This window comes from Borostomias antarcticus (assembly GCF_949987555.1).
Source record: "Borostomias antarcticus genome assembly, chromosome: 15".
Lineage (NCBI taxonomy): Eukaryota > Metazoa > Chordata > Actinopteri > Stomiiformes > Stomiidae > Borostomias > Borostomias antarcticus.
Genome location: NC_140248.1, coordinates 23,084,830 through 23,108,158, shown reverse-complemented (window position 1 = coordinate 23,108,158; position 23,329 = coordinate 23,084,830). Strand labels below are relative to the sequence as shown.

Below are 23,329 nucleotides of genomic sequence, written 5' to 3'. Positions count from 1 at the left end.
AACTGAAACCGTTAAATTTCCTGTTCTGTTATGTCATTTGTCTACATTCCCAACTGAAGACAGTTAAAGAACGAACGCCTGTCAACGCGAGCGACAGGAGGAAAATAGGAACAGGGCGAGCGTCAAAAGGGCAGTTAAAACGTTGCGCCGCTTCGCGCTGCGTCGCTCGCGTCCAGTTAGGACATAACAATAGAAAACAAAGCAATGGAACGCATTTTGTCACTGACGCTCGCTCGCGTTGCGTGTAGTTAGGACACGGTGTAAGGTACCTTGAGCCTCTTCTTGGGCAGTTTGAGGTCCTTGCTGTCAAACTCTAGCCACTCCTGGATGGCAGCGCTGACCCCAGGGTCGGTGTAGTTCATCAGCTGGAAGCCCGTCACGTTGGCCCCACCTTTCTGAAAGTCTGTGAGGTTCAGATCCAGGAAGCCCTGCGTTGGAATCCCAAAAATATGACCAATCACAGGAGCCAACATAACTAAAATCGCATCAGCCAATCGCGGGTCACAGGAGAGGTGATTAGGCAGTGGTAGACTGATCTTTTCAAAGTGTTGGAAGTTCTGCTTCCTCCAAACTGCTGCTTAACTGTTGGACTAGGCTCACTGAGAAGCCAATGAGCTGAGGTAATCATTATGTAGAGAATTTACCCACCATTGGAAAAGCAATATTAGAATTACCTTGTGTAGCTCATTTGCATTTTCTCAGGTACAGTATTGATTTGTATGACTCATAATGGTTCTCAAATAGGCAAAGCATAATCAGGCAAAGAATGTAGGACAATACTGTATAATCTGCAGTCTAAGCCATTGAATAATTCCTAAACTATTCACTGGGCATACTGTAGCAATATGATGCATATATATTACAGTATATTCCCACTCCCAGACATAAAAACAACAAGTTATTGTGCCGTCTGACTGACTGTAACATCAGATTGTCTACCAGGTAGGAGAGTCATTCTGGTTTTATTTTAATTTAATGACCTGATTCTCCAGAGTCTGAGAGCTTCTGTGTGTGTGTGTGTGTGTGTGTGTGTGTGTGTGTGTGCTTTCCTCAGGCTACCCCCTTACACATGATGGCACAGAACCCCGGGGATCCGAAACACTCCCTCCGAATTGCATCCTTTAATGATCGTCATTATTCAAGGCTGGCGGCGACCCCCCCCCCCTCCCCCAGCACACCCCTTCATTACAACATCCAATTATACACCAAGAACCCCTACTTGTACAATTGCTTTTTTATTTTTATGAATCCAATTAGATATGAAACAATCCTCTGACTTCTCACAGCATAATGATGAGTGGTGGAGATAGTTTCTACGGTCACTAGGACTGTGGACAACTTTTAATACTGTTGCCTGCATTACTGACTTTCCACCTCCAGCTAACTCTACCAATCAGCTTCCTTCTGTGCTCAGGGTTATGAAGAACCCTGCAAACAAGGCCCTCTTCATTCAGACGATAACTAAATTAATGAGAAAGGTCCAGGCTAACGGAGCCAGACACAAACCTCTAGGGACTGAGGCTAATGTTAGGCTAACGTTATGGCTAGGATGCCAGATACAAACCTTTGGGGGAATGCTAGGCTAACCGTACAATCCACCAGAGACCGAGGTTAGCGGCAGTACGCTAACTTCACCAGATACAAATCTCTGGGGAGCGAGGCTAATGCTAGGTTGCCACCTCAGGGGTGAGGGATAACTTCAGGCCTCTGTCGGAGTTCCCTTTGACAGCTTCTGCTGAGCTCACAAAATCACTACTGAACCTGACTTGGCTTCATAGCATTTATAATTTCAATTAAAGAAACCAGGCGTGATAAAGCACACGTAGTGGAGGTCAATGAATAAAAACATGAGGAGATGAATGGAGTCCATTAATAATAGAATAGTAAGTCCTGCTTCACAGAACACTAACATCAACAGAACATAAATAGAAGCCTATAAGACTCTCTCTCTCTCTCTCTCTCTCTCTCTTTCTCTCTCTCTCTCTCAGGCTCTGAAGCAGGAAGGCCAGCTATGCCTTGAGGGGAAGAGATTCTAATTCACTTGCTCAGCGGGTAATCAGTATAGACAAGCAGGCACACACACACACATACATACTGTACAGAGAACACTCACTCACTCACTCACTCTCACACACACACACACACACACACGCACGCACGCACGCACGCACGCACGCACACACACACACCTACACACACACACACACACACACACACACACACCCCTACACACACGCACGCACACACACACACACACACACACACACACACACACACACACGCACACACACCTACACACACACACACACACACACACACACACACACACACACACACAGCCAGAGAAGATAAAGAGGTGCCAGTAGATGGAACAATGCCAGTATTGATTAGTCCAAACAATCGGCCCCCTATGTTGTGGAAGATCAAAGGACTGCGCTCTGGCCCGTCTGGGGGGGTGAGGAGGTCGTTGGTGTTCACACCAGCTCTTTCTACTGGGGAAAACTACATGCCATTCATATATCTCTAACTCTTGTTGTTTTGCACGTCATTGCCTTGCAGGAATGCAATTCCAAAAGGCTAAAAGGAAAATAAAATACAAAAAAGCCGTTACACAATTAATGTGACATCATACTGCATGTGGCGCCACAGGTTAGAAGAACCCCCCCCCCCCTCCCCCCCCCCCCCCCCACACACACACACATACACTCACCAGATTAGCCAGTATGTAGTGATAGTTTTTGAGGTTCTTCTTCTGGGCAGCGATCTGGAGGAAGAGAGACACAGAGAAGGGGAAATGGTGTTCCTATTATGAGTCCCGCCTCACGTTTTCATAATGATAAAGTCATTTTTCATTCCAGATGTGGTCGGATGCAGCACACTAATCCCCTCCTTCCTGATACACACTAATTGGTCACCCCTTTGAGGAATTAATTGCTCATCTTCTGTCGTCTCAGCTGGACTAGAATATCTGGGCTCAGCAGAAAGACATCTGGAGGAGAGGGAAGAGAGGAGGAGGAGGGAGAGGAGGGGGCAAGGAGTAAAGGAGAAGAAGAGCAGGAGGAGGAGGAGGAGGAGAGGATCTGGCATCTGTCAGCACCAGCGTTGTAATGGGAGCTCTAATGACTACATGTGCAGCACTCTGCATCAGAGCGGCTAGTTAACACACACCTGCCTCCCGACAGCCCTGAACGCAGCCCGCTGAGGAGGCGGAGCCAGACACGGGGTTAATAGACCTGACTCATCATCATCATTAACTCGATCATCATCATCATCATCTACATCATCATTTACCAGGTTGCTTAATGTGCTGTTCCTTCATCTCTAAACATCATCATCCTCATCCTTACCCTAGTCCTCCTCCTCACCCTCCACACCATCATCATCATCACCAACATCATCTCCACCATCATCATCGTCATCATCATCAACACCACCACCACCATCATCATCACCATCATCGTCATCATCTCAACCATCATCATCATCATCACCATCATCACCATCATCATCATCATCGCCATCATCGTCATCATCTCCACCATCATCACCATCACCATCATCGTCATCATCTCCACCATCATCACCATCATCTCCACCATCATCACCATCGTCATCATCTCCACCATCATCACCATCATCATCATCATCGTCATCATCACCCCCATCACCATCATTATCACCATCTCCATTACCAACATAATTTTTTTTTTTTACCAAGTTGAGTATGAATTTGAGTCTCTCCAGCTCACAGTCCGATATGATGTGGTACTCCATCATCATCATCATCAGTATTAGTAATAGTACAGTAATAGTGTTTACCAGGTTGAGTATGGAGTTGAGTCTCTCCAGCTCACAGTCCAGTATGATGTGGTACTCCTTCTTCTTGTCCAGGTCCTGGATGATGCTGAGGAAGGCCGACTCCGTCAGGGTGTCCAGGTTCACCGACATCACCTGCCACGTCTTCTCCGCCGCTGTGTCCAGGATCCTCTGCAGCACTGTCAGACCTGCGCCGCACGCACACACACACACACACGGACACGCCCACACACACACGGACGGACACGCCCACACACACACGGACACGCCCACACACACACGGACACGCCCACACAGACTCAAACACACATACTCACACACACACACAGACTCGCACACACACACACACACACACACACACGCCCACACACACACACGGACACGCCCACACAGACTCACACACACACACACACACAGACTCGCACACACACGGACACGCCCACACACACACAGACTCGCACACACACACGGACACACCCACACACACACAGACTCGCGCACACACACACACACACGGACACGCCCACACACACACAGACTCGCGCACACACACACACACACACACGGACACGCCCACACACAGACTCGCACACACACACACACACGCACGCACACACACACACACACGCCCACACAGACTCGCACACACACACACACACACACACACACGGACACGCCCACACACACAGACTCACGCACGCACACACACACACACACACACACACACACACACACACACACACACACACACAGAGGAGGTGGTCATTGTTGTCAGATGAACTGGTCTACCACACACATACACGAGCAGTAGCACATGAAGCAGGTGTGTTACACTGGTGCGTTACACCATCGCCTCACAGCAAGAAGGTCCTGTGTTCGATTCCCGCCGGGCCTTTGTGTGGAGTCTGCATGTTCTCCCCGTGCTCACTCAGGTTCCCTCCACATAGAACCCCAATATAAAAAACATGCAGAACAACAGATGCTCTCCAATCCTGTCCCTGACCAGAACCTGGACTTCCCACTGCTCCTGGCTACCCCTGGAGGAGGATAGCTTGGATGGGAAAAATGCGGAGGACAAATTTAATCGCCGACCGCTTCAGCATGTGTGTGTGTGTGTGCTCTGTGTCGCCACCCATTGCATGTGTGCTGTGTGTCAGTGTATAACAAACCTAGAAATAAACGATTGTGAAAAGTCACCATGTTAGCTTCTTATCTCAGAGCTTTACCACCACGAGTGTGTTTCCGGACCACCTCTGTTACACAGACATGGGTTCAACTCCCCACAGTCAGGCCCTTGTACTGTATGTAGGACAGTCTGAAGACCTACGTAGCTATTTAGTCAACAGCCAGTAGGTAGGTATGTGTGTGTGTCCTGAACAGCCAGTAGGTAGGTAAGTGTGTGTGTGTCCTGAAGTATTTATTTTTCCAGTCAGTAGGTATATGTTGCAAGTCTGTAGGTAGGTGTGTGTCCAGTTCTCCATAAAGTCGGTCTTTGTGTGTGTGTGTGTGTGTGTGTATGTGCTTGTGTGTGTGTTTGTGCATGTTTGAGTGTGTGGTTGTTTGTGTGTGTGTGTATTTTTTTTTGGTGTGTGTGTGTGTACTTTTCTCCTCAGCCAAAGGAGTCAATGTGCTGCTTCATAGCTCATCTCCCAAAGGACCTCCGGGAGTGAAAGACCCCAGAACTTAGCATTTCAAATGGCTCCTCTCCTTTTCAACGCTGCAACATTCTACAGCGGAAGAAGGGAGAGAAGGAGAGAGAGAGAGAGAGAGAGAGAGAGAGAAAGAGAGAGGGAGAGAGAGAGAGAGAAAGAGAGAGGGAGAGAGAAAGAGAGAAAGAGAGAGAGAGACGCGTTTGAAGTCTTTCAATCTCCAGACGTTCTGCAAACTCTGTGGTGATCACAGGGTGTGTGAAGTGGAGAACTTTTTCAGTGACACACACACACACTTCCCTTTGATAAACTGTACTTGGTGCCGAGTTGAGCCTGTGATTGATCCGTGTGCATTAATGTCACTTCTGCAATCCATGACTGACACAGGCTCTCAACAGTAAACCAATACTCCCACACACACACACACACACACACACACACACACACAGTCACACACTCAGACATATAGTCAAAGAGCATGAACGCCCTCGCACACACAGACCAACACGTACACACACACACACACGCATACAGACCTACACATTCTCTTATGAACATCAACAGTTCTCGCTCTTGTATACCTCGGCGTACCCCCCCCCCCTCTCTCTCTCTCTCACACACACACACACACACACACTCTCTCTGTCTCCCTTTGTCTCTTTCTTTTTATCTGTCTTTATCTCTCTTTGTCTCTCTCTTTGTCCCCGTCTAGCTCTGTCTCTTTCTCTCTCGGTCTCTCTGGTCAGCCTTTAGTAGAAACAAGGATGACAGTCAACAGTCTTTATGATCCGGTTTGTCCAAGTGTGTCTGTGTGTGTGTGTGTGTGTATGTTTCTGTGGTTGTAAGAATGAGTGTGTGCACAGCAGCAGTCAGCGAAATACTGACATCAAAGGCTTCATCATTCTAACTAAACTTCCAGGCCCTGGACCAACAACCATCAAAGCTTCTTTTCTGATCAGTACAGCTGAACACACACACACTCCACACTCCACACACACACACACACACACACACACACACACACACACACACACACACACACACACACACACACACACACACACACACACACTCTCTCTCTATCAGCAGTAGGCACTCCTGTCAGTGCTTCGATGCAGCAGCACTACAACAGGCTGTGACCCAGACAGGGTTTGTATTGAAGCTGCCACTGCTTCCACTGCACACAACCACTCATCATCCTGGGCACAGCTTTTAAGTCAGCAATTCTTTCTATTCTGTTATTTCAGAGTCAAACATACTGAGAGAGAGAGCGAGAGAGAGAGACAGCAACAGAGGTAGAGAGAGAGAGAAGGACAGAGAGAGAGAAACAGAAAGTTTACTGTATGACACGTATCCTCTACGCCTGTAACTGATAACATGATAAGGTAACAGCTGTTGTGATTTCTTCAGTTTTGGTATGGCCTCTCTCTCCTCCCCATCCCTCTCTCTCTCTCTCTCTCCCCCACTCTCTCTCTTTCTCTGACCCAGTGTGTCAGTGTTGACTGTGGATCAACCAGCAGCTGAGGCAGGCAGCACAGGAACTCATTATAATCTCCTCACAGAGCAGCAGCACCTCACAGAGCTGCAGCCTCATCCTGAGCAGGCGAGGGAAGTGACACCTGGTCTGCACAGACTGAGGAGAAATTATAAATATAGGCACACTAATCTCTCTCCCTCTTTCCTCTAATTTGCATAAACATTAGTGATGCATATTGTTGCTAAAAATACTCGTGTCGCACTGAGGAAAAAAAAGGCTTCTTAAGAGGCTTCTTAGTATATACAGGTCCGGTACAGCTCGGATAGATACAGGTAGGATGAGAACCCAAACCCTCCTGGTTTTGTAATACAGGATGAGACCCCACACCCCCCTGGTTATGTAATCCAAGTAGGATGAGAACCCACAACCTACTGGCTATCTTACACAAGTAGGACAAGAACCCAAACCCTCCTGGTTATGTAATACAGGATGAGAACCCACACCCTCCTGGTTATGTAAAATACAAGTAGGACGAGAACCCAAACCCTCCTGGTCACGTAATACAGGATGAGAACCAATACCCTCCTGGTTATGTAATACAGGATGAGAACCCAAGCCCAAAACGGCCAGAGCAGGGCTGTGAGGAGTTTGCGCCCCACAGCCCTTAACCAGCAGAAAAACCCTGATGGAAGAACACCAAAGAGAGAGAGATACCCAGCCTGGTGGAAGCCCGGCACCCCCGTCTGGAGCCAGGCCCGGACGGAGGGCCCATATGCGAGCGCCTGGTGGCCGGACTTTTCACGGAGCCTGGCCGGGCCCAGCTCAAAAGAGCAATGTGGGAACAATGTCTCCATCTCGTCCGTCCCGTGGACCCACCACCCGCGGGAGGAACTGTCGGTGTCGGGTGCGCTGCCAACTAGGTGGCAGTGAAAGCGTTGGGCACTGACGGACTGGACCCGGGCGGCAAAGGCTGGCTCTGGGGACATGGAACGTGACATCGCTGGGGGGCAAGGAGCCGGAGCTTGTGAGGGAGGTGGAGTGATGCCAATTAAACCTGGTGGGGCTAACCTACACGCACAGCACCGGCGCCGGAACCAAACTCCTGGATAGGGGTTGGACTCTGTTCTTCTCCGTAGTTGCTCATGGTATGAGGCGTAAGGCAGGTGTGGCTATACTAGCTAGCCCCCAGCTGAGTGCCTCTGTGCTGGAGTTCACCCCAGTGGACAAGAGGGTCGCCTCCCTGCGCCTTAGGACTGTGGGGGGGGGGGGGGGTGCACCGAACAGCAGTTTGGAGTACTCGGCCTTCCTGCAGACCCTAAGTGAAGTCCTATTTGGAGCTCCTGCAGGGAACTCCACTGTCCTATTGGGGGACTTCAATGCACACGTGGGCAATGATGGAGAAACTTGGAGGGGCGTGATTGGGAGGCATGGCCACCACGATCTGAACCCGAGTGTTTTGTTGTTGGACTTCTGTGCTAGTCACGGTTTGTCCATAACCAACACCATGTTCGAACACAAGGATGCCCACAAGTACACCTGGCATCAGAACACTTCAGGCCGAAGGTTGATGATCGATTTTGTTATCGTATCATCTGATCTGAGGCCATGTGTTTTGGACACTCGGGTAAAGAGAGGGGCAGAGCTGTCCACTGATCACCATCTGGTGGTTAGCTGGTTTCGATGGCGGGGGAAGCTTCTGGACAGACCTGGAAAACCCATGCGTGTAGTGAGGGTGAACTGGGAACGTCTGGTGGAACAGCCTGTCCGGAGAGATTTCAATTGCCACCTCCGGCGGAGCTTCTCAGGCATCCCTGTCGAGGTTGGGTACATCAAGCATGAGTGGTCAGTGTTCAAATCCTCCATTGCTGAAGCTGCGGCCGTTACCAAGGCAAAGCAGTGGGTGTGGGAGGAGTTCAGAGAAACCATGGAGAAGGACTTTCGGTCGGCACCAAAGTATTTCTGGAAGACCATCAGACACCTCAGGAAGGGAAACTTAGAGGAACTCCTGAACCCGACTAATCCACCCTCTACGATCGAGGCAGAGCCGGAAGATGATGGGGGGTTATCGTCAATTTCCCTGGAGGAGGTCACTGAGGTAGTCAAACAACTCCACAGTGGCAAAGCCCCAGGGACTGATGAGATCCGTCCAGAAATGCTGAAGGCGCTGGGTGTTGAGGGGCTGTCTTGGTTCTCAAGATCTCAAGACGTACCTTTTCGACCTAGCCTACAATCACTAGCCAGGACCTGAGTGCTGTAAGACAGTTTGTCATCCAACCAAATCCCAAGATATGTATAGGAGGAGACTTGTTCAATGTGCTTGCCGTCAGATGTAAGGATGCTAAACTCTGGGTGGGAACGAGCCCTGGAGAAGGTCATGAATTTAGTCTTTTTGGCATTTAAGACCAATTTCAATTCATGTAGGGATGATTGCAGTGACTGAAAGGCGGTCTGAAGTTCTTTCATAGCCTGCACCAGAGAGGGAACACAAGAACACACCACTGTATTATCAGTGTAAAGATGCAGTTTGACAGACTGTATCCAAACTCCCAGATCATTTATAAATAATGAAAAAAGCACCGGCGCTAAAACTGAACCTTGAGGCACACCTCTGACACACTCAAGGGAGCTTGACTTAATGCTTTCAATATATACACACTGAGTTCTCTCAGCAAGATAACTTCTGAACCAATCAACAGCCCTTTCACTGAGGCCAATGTTACGGAGTTTGGTTAGCAACAACTGGTGATCAACAGAATCAAATGCTTTTGATAGATCAATACACAAGGCTGCACTGCTTTGCTTTTTGTCTAATGCAGAGATATCATTTGATACTGCCATGGCTGCCGTAATCGTACTATGCCCTGATCTGAATCCAGACTGAATCGTACTCAAGATGTTATTGTTAGTCAGGAATACCTTCAACTGAGAATTCACAAGGGATTCAAGGACTTTGGCCAGGACAGGGAGCTTGGAAATTGGGCAATAGTTGTTAACATCTGCGGGGTCTCCACCCTTAAATAGAGGGAGATTTCCACAATTTGGGTACAGTGTTCGAAAGAAGACTTAAGTTAAAAGTGCTCAGTTCGATTTTTTCCGGCCACTAGATGGGGCAGTGGGGCAGCGTATCAGATATAAACAAGTGGGCGTTTTCACTCCATATATGGATATGCACCCTCACACCCCCACCCCCCCAGCCGCATATTCACTAGTCAGTTGAAACAGAAAGGGCCCTCTCTGTAGCTGTAAAAAGGAAAACAGCTTGAAACAGGCTTTCTATCATGACTGCAATGGGCCCAGCATTGCAACTACGGTTGAAAAACAGGTCCGACATCGATCAATTACCCATTGTTCCTGATTTATCAGCTAAATACATGGCTTATGTTACGCAAACACATGGCTAAATCAGCCAATTACATTTAGACATTCAACATTTGGTATCTAGTTAGCTTGCTGGAACTGTATCCATGTATGTTAGTGTATGCCTACACCATGTTAGTCGGTATAATACAGAAATACATGGTAGCTAACATTTTAGGGGGACTAGGCTGGCTGCTTATGAACCTGAATTTAGCTACTTATGCGTCGAGGAGAAGAAAGGCAAGGCAAGGCAAGTTTATTTGTATAGCACATTTCAGCCACAGGGCAGTTCAAGGTGCTTTACATGAGACATTAAAAGCATTAATACAAAAAGCAAGACATTATAGACATTTAAAACAAAAAGCAGGACAAATTAAAAGCATTAAAACAAAAAGCAAGTCATTATAGACATTTAAAACAAAAGCAGGACAAATAGAATACAGGAATAAAAGTTACAGTGCAGTATACAGATAAACATAACTCCTCTTAGAAAGCAGTGGCAAAAAGAAAAGTCTTCAGGCTTGTTTTAAAAGAACCAAGAGTTGCAGCAGACCTGCAGTTTTCTGGAAGTTTGTTCCAGATATGTGGGGCATAAAAACTGAACGCTGCTTCTCCATGTTTTGTTTTAACTCTGGGGACAGAAACAGACCTGTGCCAGACGACCTGAGGGGTCTGGATGGTTCATAGCATATGAGCAGATCAGAAATATATTTTGGCCCTAGACCATTCAGTGCTTTGTAAACCAACAGCAGTATTTTAAAGTCAATTATTTGACAGACAGGAAGCCAGTGTAAAGACCTTGGAACTGGTGTGATATGCTCCACTTTCTTAGTCTTAGTGAGGACTCGAGCAGCAGCGTTCTGAATCAGCTGCAGCTGTCTGGTCGATTTTTTAGAGAGACCTGTATACATGCCGTTACAGTAGTCGAGTCTGCTGAAGATAAATGCATGGACACGTTTTTCCAAAAAGAAAGGCGAGATCCAAGTCGCTTTTGATGCCTAAAGTAACTCCAACCAAAGTAACTCCAACCTCTCTCCAGATAGTAAAAGCCAGTCCAATATTTATTTGTGTACGTGATCTTCTTTTGTCTGACTCTTTTTTAGCCGAAGACCGTGGTGTCTTTGCTCCCGGAGTATAAGTTCTCTCAGCCATATTTAGCAACGGACGTCTCAAACGTCAATCAAGATGACGCTGCCCCTCTCTTAGATACTGTACGGAGCCGTCAGGGGGTTGAGCTCAGCGCCGGGCCGGCTTCGCTCATAATAAAAAGAAATTCTGCATTTCCTCCACAGGCACTACACTGTTGGCTATATTTTCTGTATAGATAGTTATGACTCCCCTGGACCTATGTATTGCATATATAGGATTTTTTATTTTTATTTTATTTTTTTACAAAAAGTGCAGTAAATCGAACAGAGCACCTTTAAAGATGTGTTATAATAGTTATAACATAATAGTTATAATACTAGCTCCAGTCTTAAAAGGACAAGGATCTAGATTGTCTGGTCCAGCTGACTTTTTTGGATCAATGCTTCTAAGAGCTAGAAGAACATCTTCATTAGAAATCAGCTCAAAGTTAAAAGAATTAGGCCTACTATGAGGGGCAGCTGTAGAGCAGTTTGTAGCACATACAGTTATAGGCTAGGGTTAGGCTAGAGCTAGGCTAGGGTTAAGGCTAGTCTCACAGCGTAGGGGAGTGGGGGTCTCACTCATTCTCCAGAGGGAAAACTTGAAGTTCAAGTTCATTGTTCATACCAGCATTGAATCATGTTGTTTGCTATAATGCAACAATGACAACAACTGGAGTGTGCTTAGTGCGCCCCGTAGACCACACCCCACCACCCTGGAGAGGATAGCGCCATACAAGCATGATAGGATCTGATCATTGTGGTTGGGGACTGGATTTCTACTCCAGTCTTGTGTGTAACGTTATATGTCACAGGTGGAATTTTACCAACAAACGGACTTCCCAAAATATCTACCATCAAAGTATCTACCATCAGGCCAAATTCCTGGAGTTTTGAGAATAATATTAGTGCTTTTTGTGTCCCTGGCACGGCTGTCAATTCCCAGAACTTCCATGGAATTCTTCATGTTGGGAGTGCATTGCATGTAATGCATTTTGCTTTTTTATTTAATTTTAATTTAATGAGCACACACACACATTAACACAACTATAAATGCACCATGCATGTGTGTAGTGCACAAACATGGCACACAGTGTTGCACTAATAAATCCATAGCCCGCATCATTCCAGCCTGGAGTAGAGAGACCTTAGGGGAGAAGCTATGGCCATTCCACTGGGCCTCGTCTACAGCCAGCGCTGGCTTGAATGGAAACCAACACTACCGCTGCTGCTTGGTGTTCTCCTCTTTAATTAACATGTGGTCACCTCCCATTCTGGAATGCCTCTGAAGCCACAGCGATAAGACACCCTTCCTCTCCTGGTCTCAGGCCAGATAGACAGGCATAGACAGAAAGACAGACCTGGAAAAACAGGCAGACAGACAGGCAGGCTTAACGGACAGACATAAAGAAAGGCATAGACAGACAGACAGACAGACAGACAGACAATAAAAAGACAGACACGGACAGAAAGACAATAAAAAGACAGACAGACACAGACAGAAAGACAGACAGGCATGCTGGTGTTAAGTCTTAGAAGCAGTGAAAGTCTCATGAGAGAGCCGACCAGCTTTATCACTCAGCAAGCAGCCCTAATATGGAGATAAACTAGGACAATTTATCAAGATTTAGCTCTGATGTTTTCGGAGCTAACTAGCCATCAAGATGATTGGGCGGTCAGCGCTCATGGTACACTGCCGATAACAGCCTTATCTCAGCAAGTTGTGAAGAAATTTGCCGCTGGCTCTAATGTCTGTGTTGTGGTCCATTTTGGGTAGGCTCATAAAGTATTAATAAAGTATTTATCTATCTATCTATCTATCTATCTATCTATCTATCTACATGTATCTATCTAATGTTAGGTGGACAATCGGTCTCAGAGCAAAAGAAAAGCACAAATGTAGCCTAATATTTTCTTTGTTAATAAAGAATCAAAAACTATGATAACCATCATATTATTTTTGTTTAATGCCATTTCAATTACAGACCTTAGCATAGCGAAGCATAACGAGAAATCGCTATGGCATCCTGATGTCTCTAGTTAGCTAACAACATTGTTTTAAGGCTGATTTGTGGACAGTCACACATTTTGAGACATTTCCATGTCACATTTCCCCCCTTTAATAGCATATGAGTGACACTCAAAATGTAACTTAAGTCCAGACCGCTCTGTGAAGACTGGCAGATTAGACGACCTACTGATGACGTATCGGTCTTGAAGGGGAAGTTTTCAACCCACTAGCCCTTGACACTTTGTTACGAGGGGCAAGCTGTAGGGGCAAGGGGTAAGGGTAAAATGAGAAATGGGATTGGCTCAGAGACAGAGAGAGCAGCCCTAACCTGGAGATAAAGGGAGAGAGAGAGAGTGTGAGGGGGAAGAGAGGGAGAGAAGAGGGGGGTAGAGAGAGTCACAAATTGCTGCAGCAGAGTTAAGCTGGTGAGACTGACGAGATGAGCAACGGGATTGGCCTAGAGGACCATATCCCAGGATTCTCTCTGCTGTTGCTCTCTCCGACCTGCCCGTCACGCCTGCTCCATCATGTCTCTCTCTCACACACGCACGCACGCACACACCTTCCAGAGTGTTCCCTTGCTGTGCTACAAAGACTTCAGAGTTCAACTGTACACGCGCACACAGACACACAAACACAGACACAAACACGCACACGCACACACACAGACACAAATACCCACACATACCCACGCACGCACGCACACACACACACACACACACATACCAACCGCATACACAAGAGTGCAGTTTGCTAAATGGCTTAGAGTGAATAACCGTTCCATTGTGCCGTATCCAAGGCAACAAGCCTGAGCCAACCTGAAGGAGGTGTGATGATGATGATGAGGTCATCAACCTGAACTTCCTGGTTCCCAAATGAACGAAGGGACATTACGTCACTTGTCATTTTAAAGGGTTATAACCCCGGATGGCAGAATCATCAGTAATTTGTTGTATAGTTAACAAGCTAGCGTTTGATACAGTATATGAGCTGATGTATATTTCCTCAGATTACTTGTGTAGTAGGGTTAGCGTTGTGTAGTAGTGGATGTCAAACAGCTGTTTATGTTGGCTAATCTATGAAGTGCTGTACAGTCCATAATTCATATTTGCCTCACACATACACATACATTGGCTCTCACATGCACACAGTCGCATCACGACATGTATTATTCGGTAAAAATGTTCGTTTTTTTCACTGTTTCGGCCAAACACCGAAAATGCATTTTTTGCTATTTTCGGCCGAATAATTTCTGTTACTGAAATTTCGGTGCATCCCTAAATGTTAACTGCTCAAAATCACAATTTTATGAACAGCAGCTGGGTTTAACCCAAAACACAAGTCGTTGGAGTCAGTAGCACCAGAATGTTACTAATGCCGCGTTGCAGATAGGATTTTGAGCCCGTAAGTTACGACTTACGTTATATAGCGTTCCAGGCAAACTGTCTGAATGCGTGGCATTCTGGATAAATGTAAACAAGCCGATATGGTAAAAGCTTGAGATTTGGCACATTGTCAGAGCTGGCAAGCTAAACATTGTATGCCTAATTTCGCTATGCTAAGAAATCGTACGTTACATTTTATTTATTGACATCGACTTTTCGCCGTTTGCATGGTCACGTTCAGGTTTACCTTAATGTTAGCTAGCTAGCACTAGCTATCTCTTGTCAACATATTTGGGCATCATTACATACACATAGCAGATTGTAGTGCATAATCGTTTGTATTATTTTGATTACAACGTACACATTTACTTTACGTTGACCTAAAATTATCTTTATCGCCATACCCATGGGGGCTGCCATCTTGCTTAGAGGGCTGTGTGACGTCAGAGAGCGTAACTGGGAGTACATCGATCCGGTACGAGTTCACGGGTGGGAAGTTACGGGTTTGACTGCCATTCCAATGCATTTTCACGCGTAGAAGGTCGGAAAAACACGAGTTGCGGGTTGCCTGGAACGCGCCATAACTTAGTAAGCTAACGTTCGCTACATCCAATAATGTGGAACATGGCTAGATACTAGCAGCTGACATAAATTAAGCTAACTTTATCTAGCTAACAATGTAGCTAGCTAGTGTTAGCCTACATAGCGAGTTAACGCTAGGTAGCTAGGTCTTACCTTTTTCTGGATCTTGTAGCCCAGCTCCTAAAATGTTGATGAGTCTGGTAACGTGGAGAGGGAGACTGTCGTGGAAACATCATTCCTGCTCCCCCCGATGTTGATGGACGATGTTGTTCTTCTTGTGCAGTTCACACACCTCCAACGTTAACAGCAGCATCTGCTGTAGCCCCAGTCCCCACCATTCCTCAAGGTCGAAATAAACAATTTACTTCAGCGCTAATTTGGTTTACAGAAGAAGCCTGTGCCTGCCCGACTTGAGAAATATATGACAATAATACTGTTATGACCCCAGGGGTTGACAGAATATTACCAAGCAAGCCAATGGCTTCACTAAGTCATTCCCTATCTTGTGCAGTTGTTCAAAATGACAACAGGCAACAAAGCTAGGTAGTAGAGTGTGGACGGGAGATTTTTTTCCTCTCACAATTAGGGCTGAGCCAATCAGGATTTGAAATTTTTGATGCCTTCCGTTTCAACTGAAATGCTTCCGTTTCTACTGAAATCTCTATCACACACACTAGTTTTCACACTTCACCACTGTCTGCACACATACACAGGAAATAGAGTTCATTAGTAGTCAACCTGAAAATGATTTATATTTGTGTGTGAATATGTCTGTCATGTGAAAGAAAAGTGATTGTGTGTGAGCATTTACGAAGTATGTATGAGCTTTTACAGTATATATGTATGTGAGAGGCAATACATGTGTATGTGAGAGGAAATGTGTGTGTATGTGAGAGACAGCTGTGGGTATGTGAGAGCCAATGGATGTGTATGTGAGAGCCAATGTATGTGTATGCATGGGCGGAGCCAGTGGGTGTGCTGGGTGTGCAGCTGCACCAGGGCCCAGGACTCAAATGGGCCCGGGCTCAGTGCGGCTTTTAGAGTGGCTTTGAGATGTGAGGGGCTTTTCTAAAAGGAGAGTCATGGAATCATAGCTTAACCCTGGACCGGCCAATGGAATGAATTGAAATGGAATGGTTACAGCCACAACAGCACAATAGAAGCCCTGGCTGGAACTTGCTAACGTTAGTAGCACCCCCTCCCCCACAATCCATTAACCCATTGATCATGGTTTTCGTGGGGCTAGGAAACACATCCATCTAGTTTATTTGAATATGAATGAACTTGCAGGAAAGGGGGGGGCACCTGTCTGCTGCTATTGAAATAACGCATGAGTGTAGTCCAAATTTCGCCAACCAATACCAGCGATTACGGAGAAATACCTTCACACTAATCAATATAGTCTCTCGGCTACAACTGAACAAATTATCCAAATTTGTGCTTTGTGACACGTTTATGTTGTAACCGAATTTTAGCTGTTTCAAAATACGGTGTTCTAACCGAATATCATATGATCGTTAATGTATCAGATTATGACTCCCTTCAGATTGTGAGGTCTAACTACCCGTCACTATAGTCCTAATATAACAGCAAATGTTCTGAAATGAACTGTTTTAGTGGTGGATAAGAAGTGGGTATACTGTGTGTCCGTGGATAAAGGACTCGGAGTGGAGCAGAGTGGAGTAGACTAACTCCCTGAATACAGGGGACAGGTACAGGGTAGAGGATTGTGAAATATGAGTGACACATTTATCAGATCATATTGCAGTTTACATCACAGTAAACTTGAGCAGCAGGAGGAAGAATACAATATGGCGAATAAATGTGGCAATATCAAATGACAAGGAATTGACGGAGAGGATAAAAAAAGTAAATAATTACATATAGAGAAGATAATGACAATGGAGAAGTGGACCCAACCATCCTATGGGATGCTATGAAGAAGTTATTAGAGGAAAATTAATAGCTCAGCACTCCTTAAAAAAACAGACTAGAAATATACCAGAAACAAATTGGAAAACTAAAAGACTTGGAACAACAACAAAAACACAAATTGCCCAGTGATACTTCAGATGAAAGAGGTAAGGAAAAAAATAGATGATATTCTTCTGGATGAAGTAGAAATGAAGAGCATATTCTTAAAACAGACATATTATGAAGGAGGTTTTAGGGCAATTAGAGCATTGGCTAGACAAATGAAAAAGCAACAAACACTGAATACAATCCATAAAACAAGAGACCCTGAAACCAATAAATAATTGTACGCCCCAGGATAAAGAAAGAGTATTTGTTGACTACTATAGAGAATTATATACACAACCAATCTCTGCAAATGAAGAACGTATGAGTGCTTTTCTAGATATATTAGATCTGCCAAGAATAGGTGAAACACAGAATAGTATGTTAAATTCACAGAAGAGGAGATGGAGGACAATTAATAGAGTAAAGAATAATAAATCACCTGGTGGTGATGGATTTCCATCTGAGTTTTATAAAATCTTCAGAGAAGAGTTGAAGCCTCTGCTCCTAGCCTCACTACACACTTAGGGATGGAAAAATACCTCCCTCATGGAAGGAGGCTATGATTTCAACCATCCCAAAGGAGGGCAAAGATAGTGAAAGCTGTAGCAACAGGAGAGGAGGAGGGGAGGAGACAAGAAGAGCTGTAGACCAGTGTCAATATTAAATATACATTATAAGATATACACTTCCATTATAACCAAAAGATTTTAAACACGATTCATCAAGGGGCGTCAGACACAGGATAACATTAGGAGGACACTACATATAGTTGAGGAAACACAGAAGAAGGGGACGAGTGCTATCTTAGTATAGATGCGAAAAAAGCTTTTGATAGTGTAAATTGGATATTTCTATATAAATTATAAGAAAGATTTGGCTTTAATCAAGATTCAGTTCAGTGCAATAGGACATTATACCAAGAACCAGTAGCAAGAATAAAAATAAATCGTAATCTGACAAGTTGCTTCAAGTTAGAGAGGTGAACCAGACAAGGTTGCTGCTTATCGCTGATCCTTTTCGCCCTCTTTAGTGAGCCTTTAGCTCAGGCAATTGGACAGAATGTAGATATCAAAGGGGTGATGGTAGGAGTTCAGGAACACAAAATTGGAATATTTGCTGATGATGCATTGATCTATTTGGAACAACCCATTGTGTGCCTCCCTAAGTTAATGTGCCTACTAGAATCATTTGGACATTATCAGGTTACAAAGTCAATGTCATGAAAATGCAGATATTGTCTTAAACTTCTTTCCAAGAAATTCAAGAAACATAAACCCAAATGGAATTAGAAAACAATCAACTATTTAGGAGTGGCCATCACAAAAGGAGTGAATGCAGGGGAAGCTCAACTTTATACATACAAGAAAAATGGGAAAAAGAGCTTAAAATGGATAGAACTAATGAGAATTGGCATGATATCTGTAAGACACAGTCAACCTAACCTGCTCGCTAGCAGGTTTTCTCTAAAAACCCAGACTGTCTCCCCGTCTCTCCCGACCAGATGAGGAAGCACATTACTTCATGAAGTTCAAATGCATGCATGTTTCACCGGGAGAGGATTTTAAGACTGCGATGGGATGTCCTATCATTCCCCGAGGATTATCTACTAATTTAGATTTTCATCGCAGCAAGGAACCAAAAAGAGGTAGAGATAAATAAGGCTATAATAAGATTCATAGATAGATACAATAAGGTACGAGACGTCACAGTATACTGAAATACTGCGCTACGCTGGGCCTAGGCTACTAGAGTTCACGTTGCAGCACTCATGAAGGTAGCACAAATACACAACATAGCCTACACAAGGCATCACAGTGTTCTAAGATTATATAAGTAGAATACCAATACTAAAATAGGCCTACTAAATACAACACTAACCTTAGAAGTGACAGCAAAAGAAAGAGGAAGTGATTTGCTAACTCTGGATCTTGTTAAAGGTCGAAAATTCATGAGAATATGTCAGAGTAGCAACTTCAATAGTAATGTGTTGCCTTCATTTTTCTTATAGACTATGTCAATATACACAATATACGATGTACAATATGCACAATATAATACAAAGAATACTAGTTTAAACTATAGGCAGTTATGGCCTAGACTACTTGAGTTTGCTTGCTCAACGACGCCACCTGGTGGCTATTGTGCAACACTGAATAAGGAGGTGGTCTGGAGTGGTCTGGACGCTCCGCTCAAACTTTGCTGCCATAGTCATTGTTGCTCACACCATGTGGTGGGACAAAGTATTGCAGTTTGGCTGATTATGTGAGAGGCAACTATGTGTATGTATATGAGAGCCAATGTATGTGCATGTGAGAGGCAAGTATGAATTATGGCCTATACAGCACCTTATAGTATGGTCCTCCACGCACAGCTGAGTACATAATGGCCACACTCACACACAAACACAAACACACACACACACACACACACACACACACACACACACACACACACACACACAGGGGAATTTAGAGATGGAGTGGAGCCAAAGGGCAGAACATCAACAGCACTACCTCTAACAAACACACACAAAAAGTATGTAATGTGTGTGTGTGTGTTCGGTATCGTCTCACCTGCGTTGGAGCTGTACATGTAGATGAATCTGTGTGTGTGCATTCGTGTGTGTGTTTGGTGCCGGAGTTGGAGTTGTATGTAGACGAAGCGGGTCCACTGGTAGTGCTGGACCATGGCGATTTGGTGTGTGTGTGTGTGTGTGTGTGTATGCCTGTGCGTTCAGTACCGGAGTTGGAGCTGTACATGTAGACGAAGCGTGTCCACTGGTAGTGCTGGACCAGGGCGAGGAGAGGCTCCTGCAGCTCCGGTCTCAGCTGGATCAGGAACTGGTTGTTGGTGTCGATGGGGAAGGACGGCGTGACGAAACACACATGCAGCGCACCGCAGAACGACATCAGCATGTTCATGGTCTTCCTGTCGTATAGACCGATGATGGCGTACACTCCCTTGGAGAACTGGGAACAGACTGGAGGGGAGGAGAGGAGAGGGAAGGAGGAGAGGAGGGGAGAGGAAAGGAGAGATGGAGATGAGAGGGATAAGAGGAGAGGAAGGGGAAAGAGAGGAGAAGAGAGAGGAGGAGGGGGAAGGAGAAGAGTAGGGGAGTGGAGAGAAGGAGAGGAGGGGGAAGAAAGGGAGGAGGAGAGGAGAAGAAGTTGATGAGAAGAGGATGGGAGCGGAGAGAAGGAGAGGAGGGGGGAGGGGAGGAGAAGAGGGGGAAGGAGGAGATGAGAGGGGGCAGGGGAGGAGGTGGAAGAGAGGAGAGGAGGAGAGACGAGAGGTTAGTGAGTTTCAAAGCATCTGGAAATGGAGTGTGCACACAATCCCACAGTATATGCATAACAATAAAGACAGAAGGAATGGAGATCTCCTGGGGAGAGAGAGCTGTGATTCCAGACAGCTGAAAGAATACAGTATGCTTTCCTCCTTTATCTGATTCATCCCACCATCATTCCTCCAGGGGATGTCTATCATCGCTGCTCTGTCTTTCACTGTTCTATTTCTCTGCAGGTCACTTTTATTTGCTTGCGATCCTTCATGAGCTCCTGCTGAAGCTAGAACAGCAGCCAGCAGCCTATAGGTTAACTGGGGAGAGGAGAGGAGGAGAAGAGAGGAGAGGAGATGAGAAGAGGTGACGCGACATGACAGGAGTAGAAGGAGAAGAGAGGGAGGAGAGGAGGAGGGGAGGAGACAAGAAGAGACAAGAGGAGAAGAGCTGATATGACAGGACAGGGGGGGGGGGTTGAGGAGATCAAAGGAGGAGGAGGGTCTGTCATAACTGCTAGATTGCTCCTCCAGGGGATGTCTATCAGCGCTGCCCTGTCTTTCACTGTTGCATTTCTCTGCAGGTCACTTTTGTTTGCTTGTTATACATTCCTGCTGGAGTTCCTACTGGAGCTAGAATAACTGAGGAGAGGAGGAGGGGAGAGGATGAGGAGGAGAAGAGAGGAGAGATGAGGAGAAGAGAGGAGAACAAAGGAGGAGAGCAGGAGAGGCTCTCTGCTGTCATAACCATGATAGATTAAAGAAGAGCAACAGTAGAGAGTAGAGACCATCACCAGTAGTGCTGCATATCAACTGTTACTAGCGTTGGAGGAGCCTCCCTGGTTCTCTGTGGAGCGGCAGGCAGCAGGAGGCCATCTTAGCCTGAGCCCAGAACAATAACAACACAATCCACTTCTTGGACCAGGATCAGCACACATGCATATGGCTGCAAATCCTGTTGGTATGCTGTTAGTAGCTCTGGAACAATCAAGCTGGCCTCGGAGAATGCTCTCCAATCAGCAGGAGGAGCTGGCCTCAGAGGCTGCTGTCCAATCAGCAGCAGACACAGCTACAACAAGAGAGGCAGATCTCAGGTTTAGCACGTGGTAGCACGAGGGTCTCGTAGGCTAATTTGTTTTGGCTTGATACAAAAATTCACAGGCTTGTCATATTTGATTGACATGTAGCCTGCCCTCTCCTGTCACACAAGCTCTGGTGTAGAGCTACAATACATTACATTGTTCTTGGCCATTTGGTCTTTTTCACTGCAGGAACTAGGAACCTTTTGAGGAACTCACTGCGTTTTCTCTGCAGGGACTGGGGTCTAACTTAATCTTTCTTCCTGACCAGCCTAGCCCTACAAAGGTTTGAGAGGAACTTAACCACATTTTAAGTGTCTACTGTTGAAATATTTGATCACAACAGATTCAATCAAGGACAAAAAGGTACAACAGGTCTATACAAAACAAAAATGTATTTTACAGCCACAATAGAGTAGTTTATCATCAATTCAGCTATTGTAGTCCAAATCGATAAACTGTTTACAATGCATACAATTTTTCGGAAATAGTAATCAGAAGTTTAGAAAATACTTTGGTAAGTGACATCTTCTGCACGGTAAGCAGTAATCTGACAAGAGGAAGACCGCATGTTAGCAGACTAATCTGCATAATCCTTAGATCTTTAGACTTCTGTGGAATCGCAGACTGCAGGCTGAAGAAACATTTTAGATCTGTGAGAAAAGTCAATTTAAGTCCTTAAATGTTCTGGGGGCTTTTCAGTGAAAAGCGCTATAAGTACTTAGATAATGTTGGGGCAGTTTAGTTGTAATGTACTATAATGGCGAGGTTGTGTACATGATAAATATACACACACACACAAGCAGGACTACGTGTATCACCAAACTATTTTCTTGATGAATAGGTGTTATATGTATGTGTGTATGTGTGTGTGTATATATATATATATATGCCCTGATTTAACATTATTGAAGCAACAAACTTAATTTGGACGTGAATGACCCCGTAGCCCACATCGTATCTTTGCCTTCAAACAAACTCATGGAGGCGGTTAATCAGACTTTGCTTGGCCCTTGGCTTTTACTTAAAAAAAAAACTCCCAGATGGGACAGTTAATACGAGCGTGGTCCTGTGCAATATCTGCAAGAAATAATTACCATCGGAGCAGTTCTAGCCTCACTTATCATCTCAAAGCTAAACATGTTAACAGCTGTCAGCTAATACAGTAGCTGCGGGTTTCACCAACCACTGAGAGCAGGTTCCCAATGAGCAAGTCTACCTCTGAAAAATTGACTAACTCCATTGCAAAGTAGATTTCTGTGGACTGCAGGCCAATTTCAATGGTAGAGGACAAGGGCTTAATAAAGGCGTTTCAAATTTCTTCTTCTGATGCAACTTAGGCTACAAGCGGCCTTCAAGAGGCACCGTAGTTACAAAAATCCACCAGCTGTACGACATGGAAAATACGACAATATATATATTAGGGCTATCAATTTAACGTGTTAATTAGATTAATTATGCAAACATTAACATGTTAATAAAAATGTATGCAAATTAATCACATTCATCGATTTCGTCAAGCTGTAGGTGGCACAATTGCCGCATCAT

At 45.3% G+C, this 23,329-nt stretch overlaps 1 protein-coding gene across 1 annotated transcript in view; it reads right to left on the bottom strand.

The window, feature by feature from the left end:
* Positions 1 to 23,329, bottom strand: part of LOC311318660 (glutamate receptor 1-like) — a gene marked incomplete at both ends in the record, with an annotated part of 91,424 nt that overhangs the window by 50,600 nt on the left and 17,495 nt on the right. Inside the window, 4 exons of the mRNA XM_084450053.1 lie at positions 270 to 428; positions 2,711 to 2,764; positions 3,820 to 4,004; positions 20,167 to 20,406. Coding sequence (XP_084306179.1) covers positions 270 to 428; positions 2,711 to 2,764; positions 3,820 to 4,004; positions 20,167 to 20,406 — 638 coding nt within the window. The remainder of the gene's footprint in view (positions 1 to 269; positions 429 to 2,710; positions 2,765 to 3,819; positions 4,005 to 20,166; positions 20,407 to 23,329) is intronic.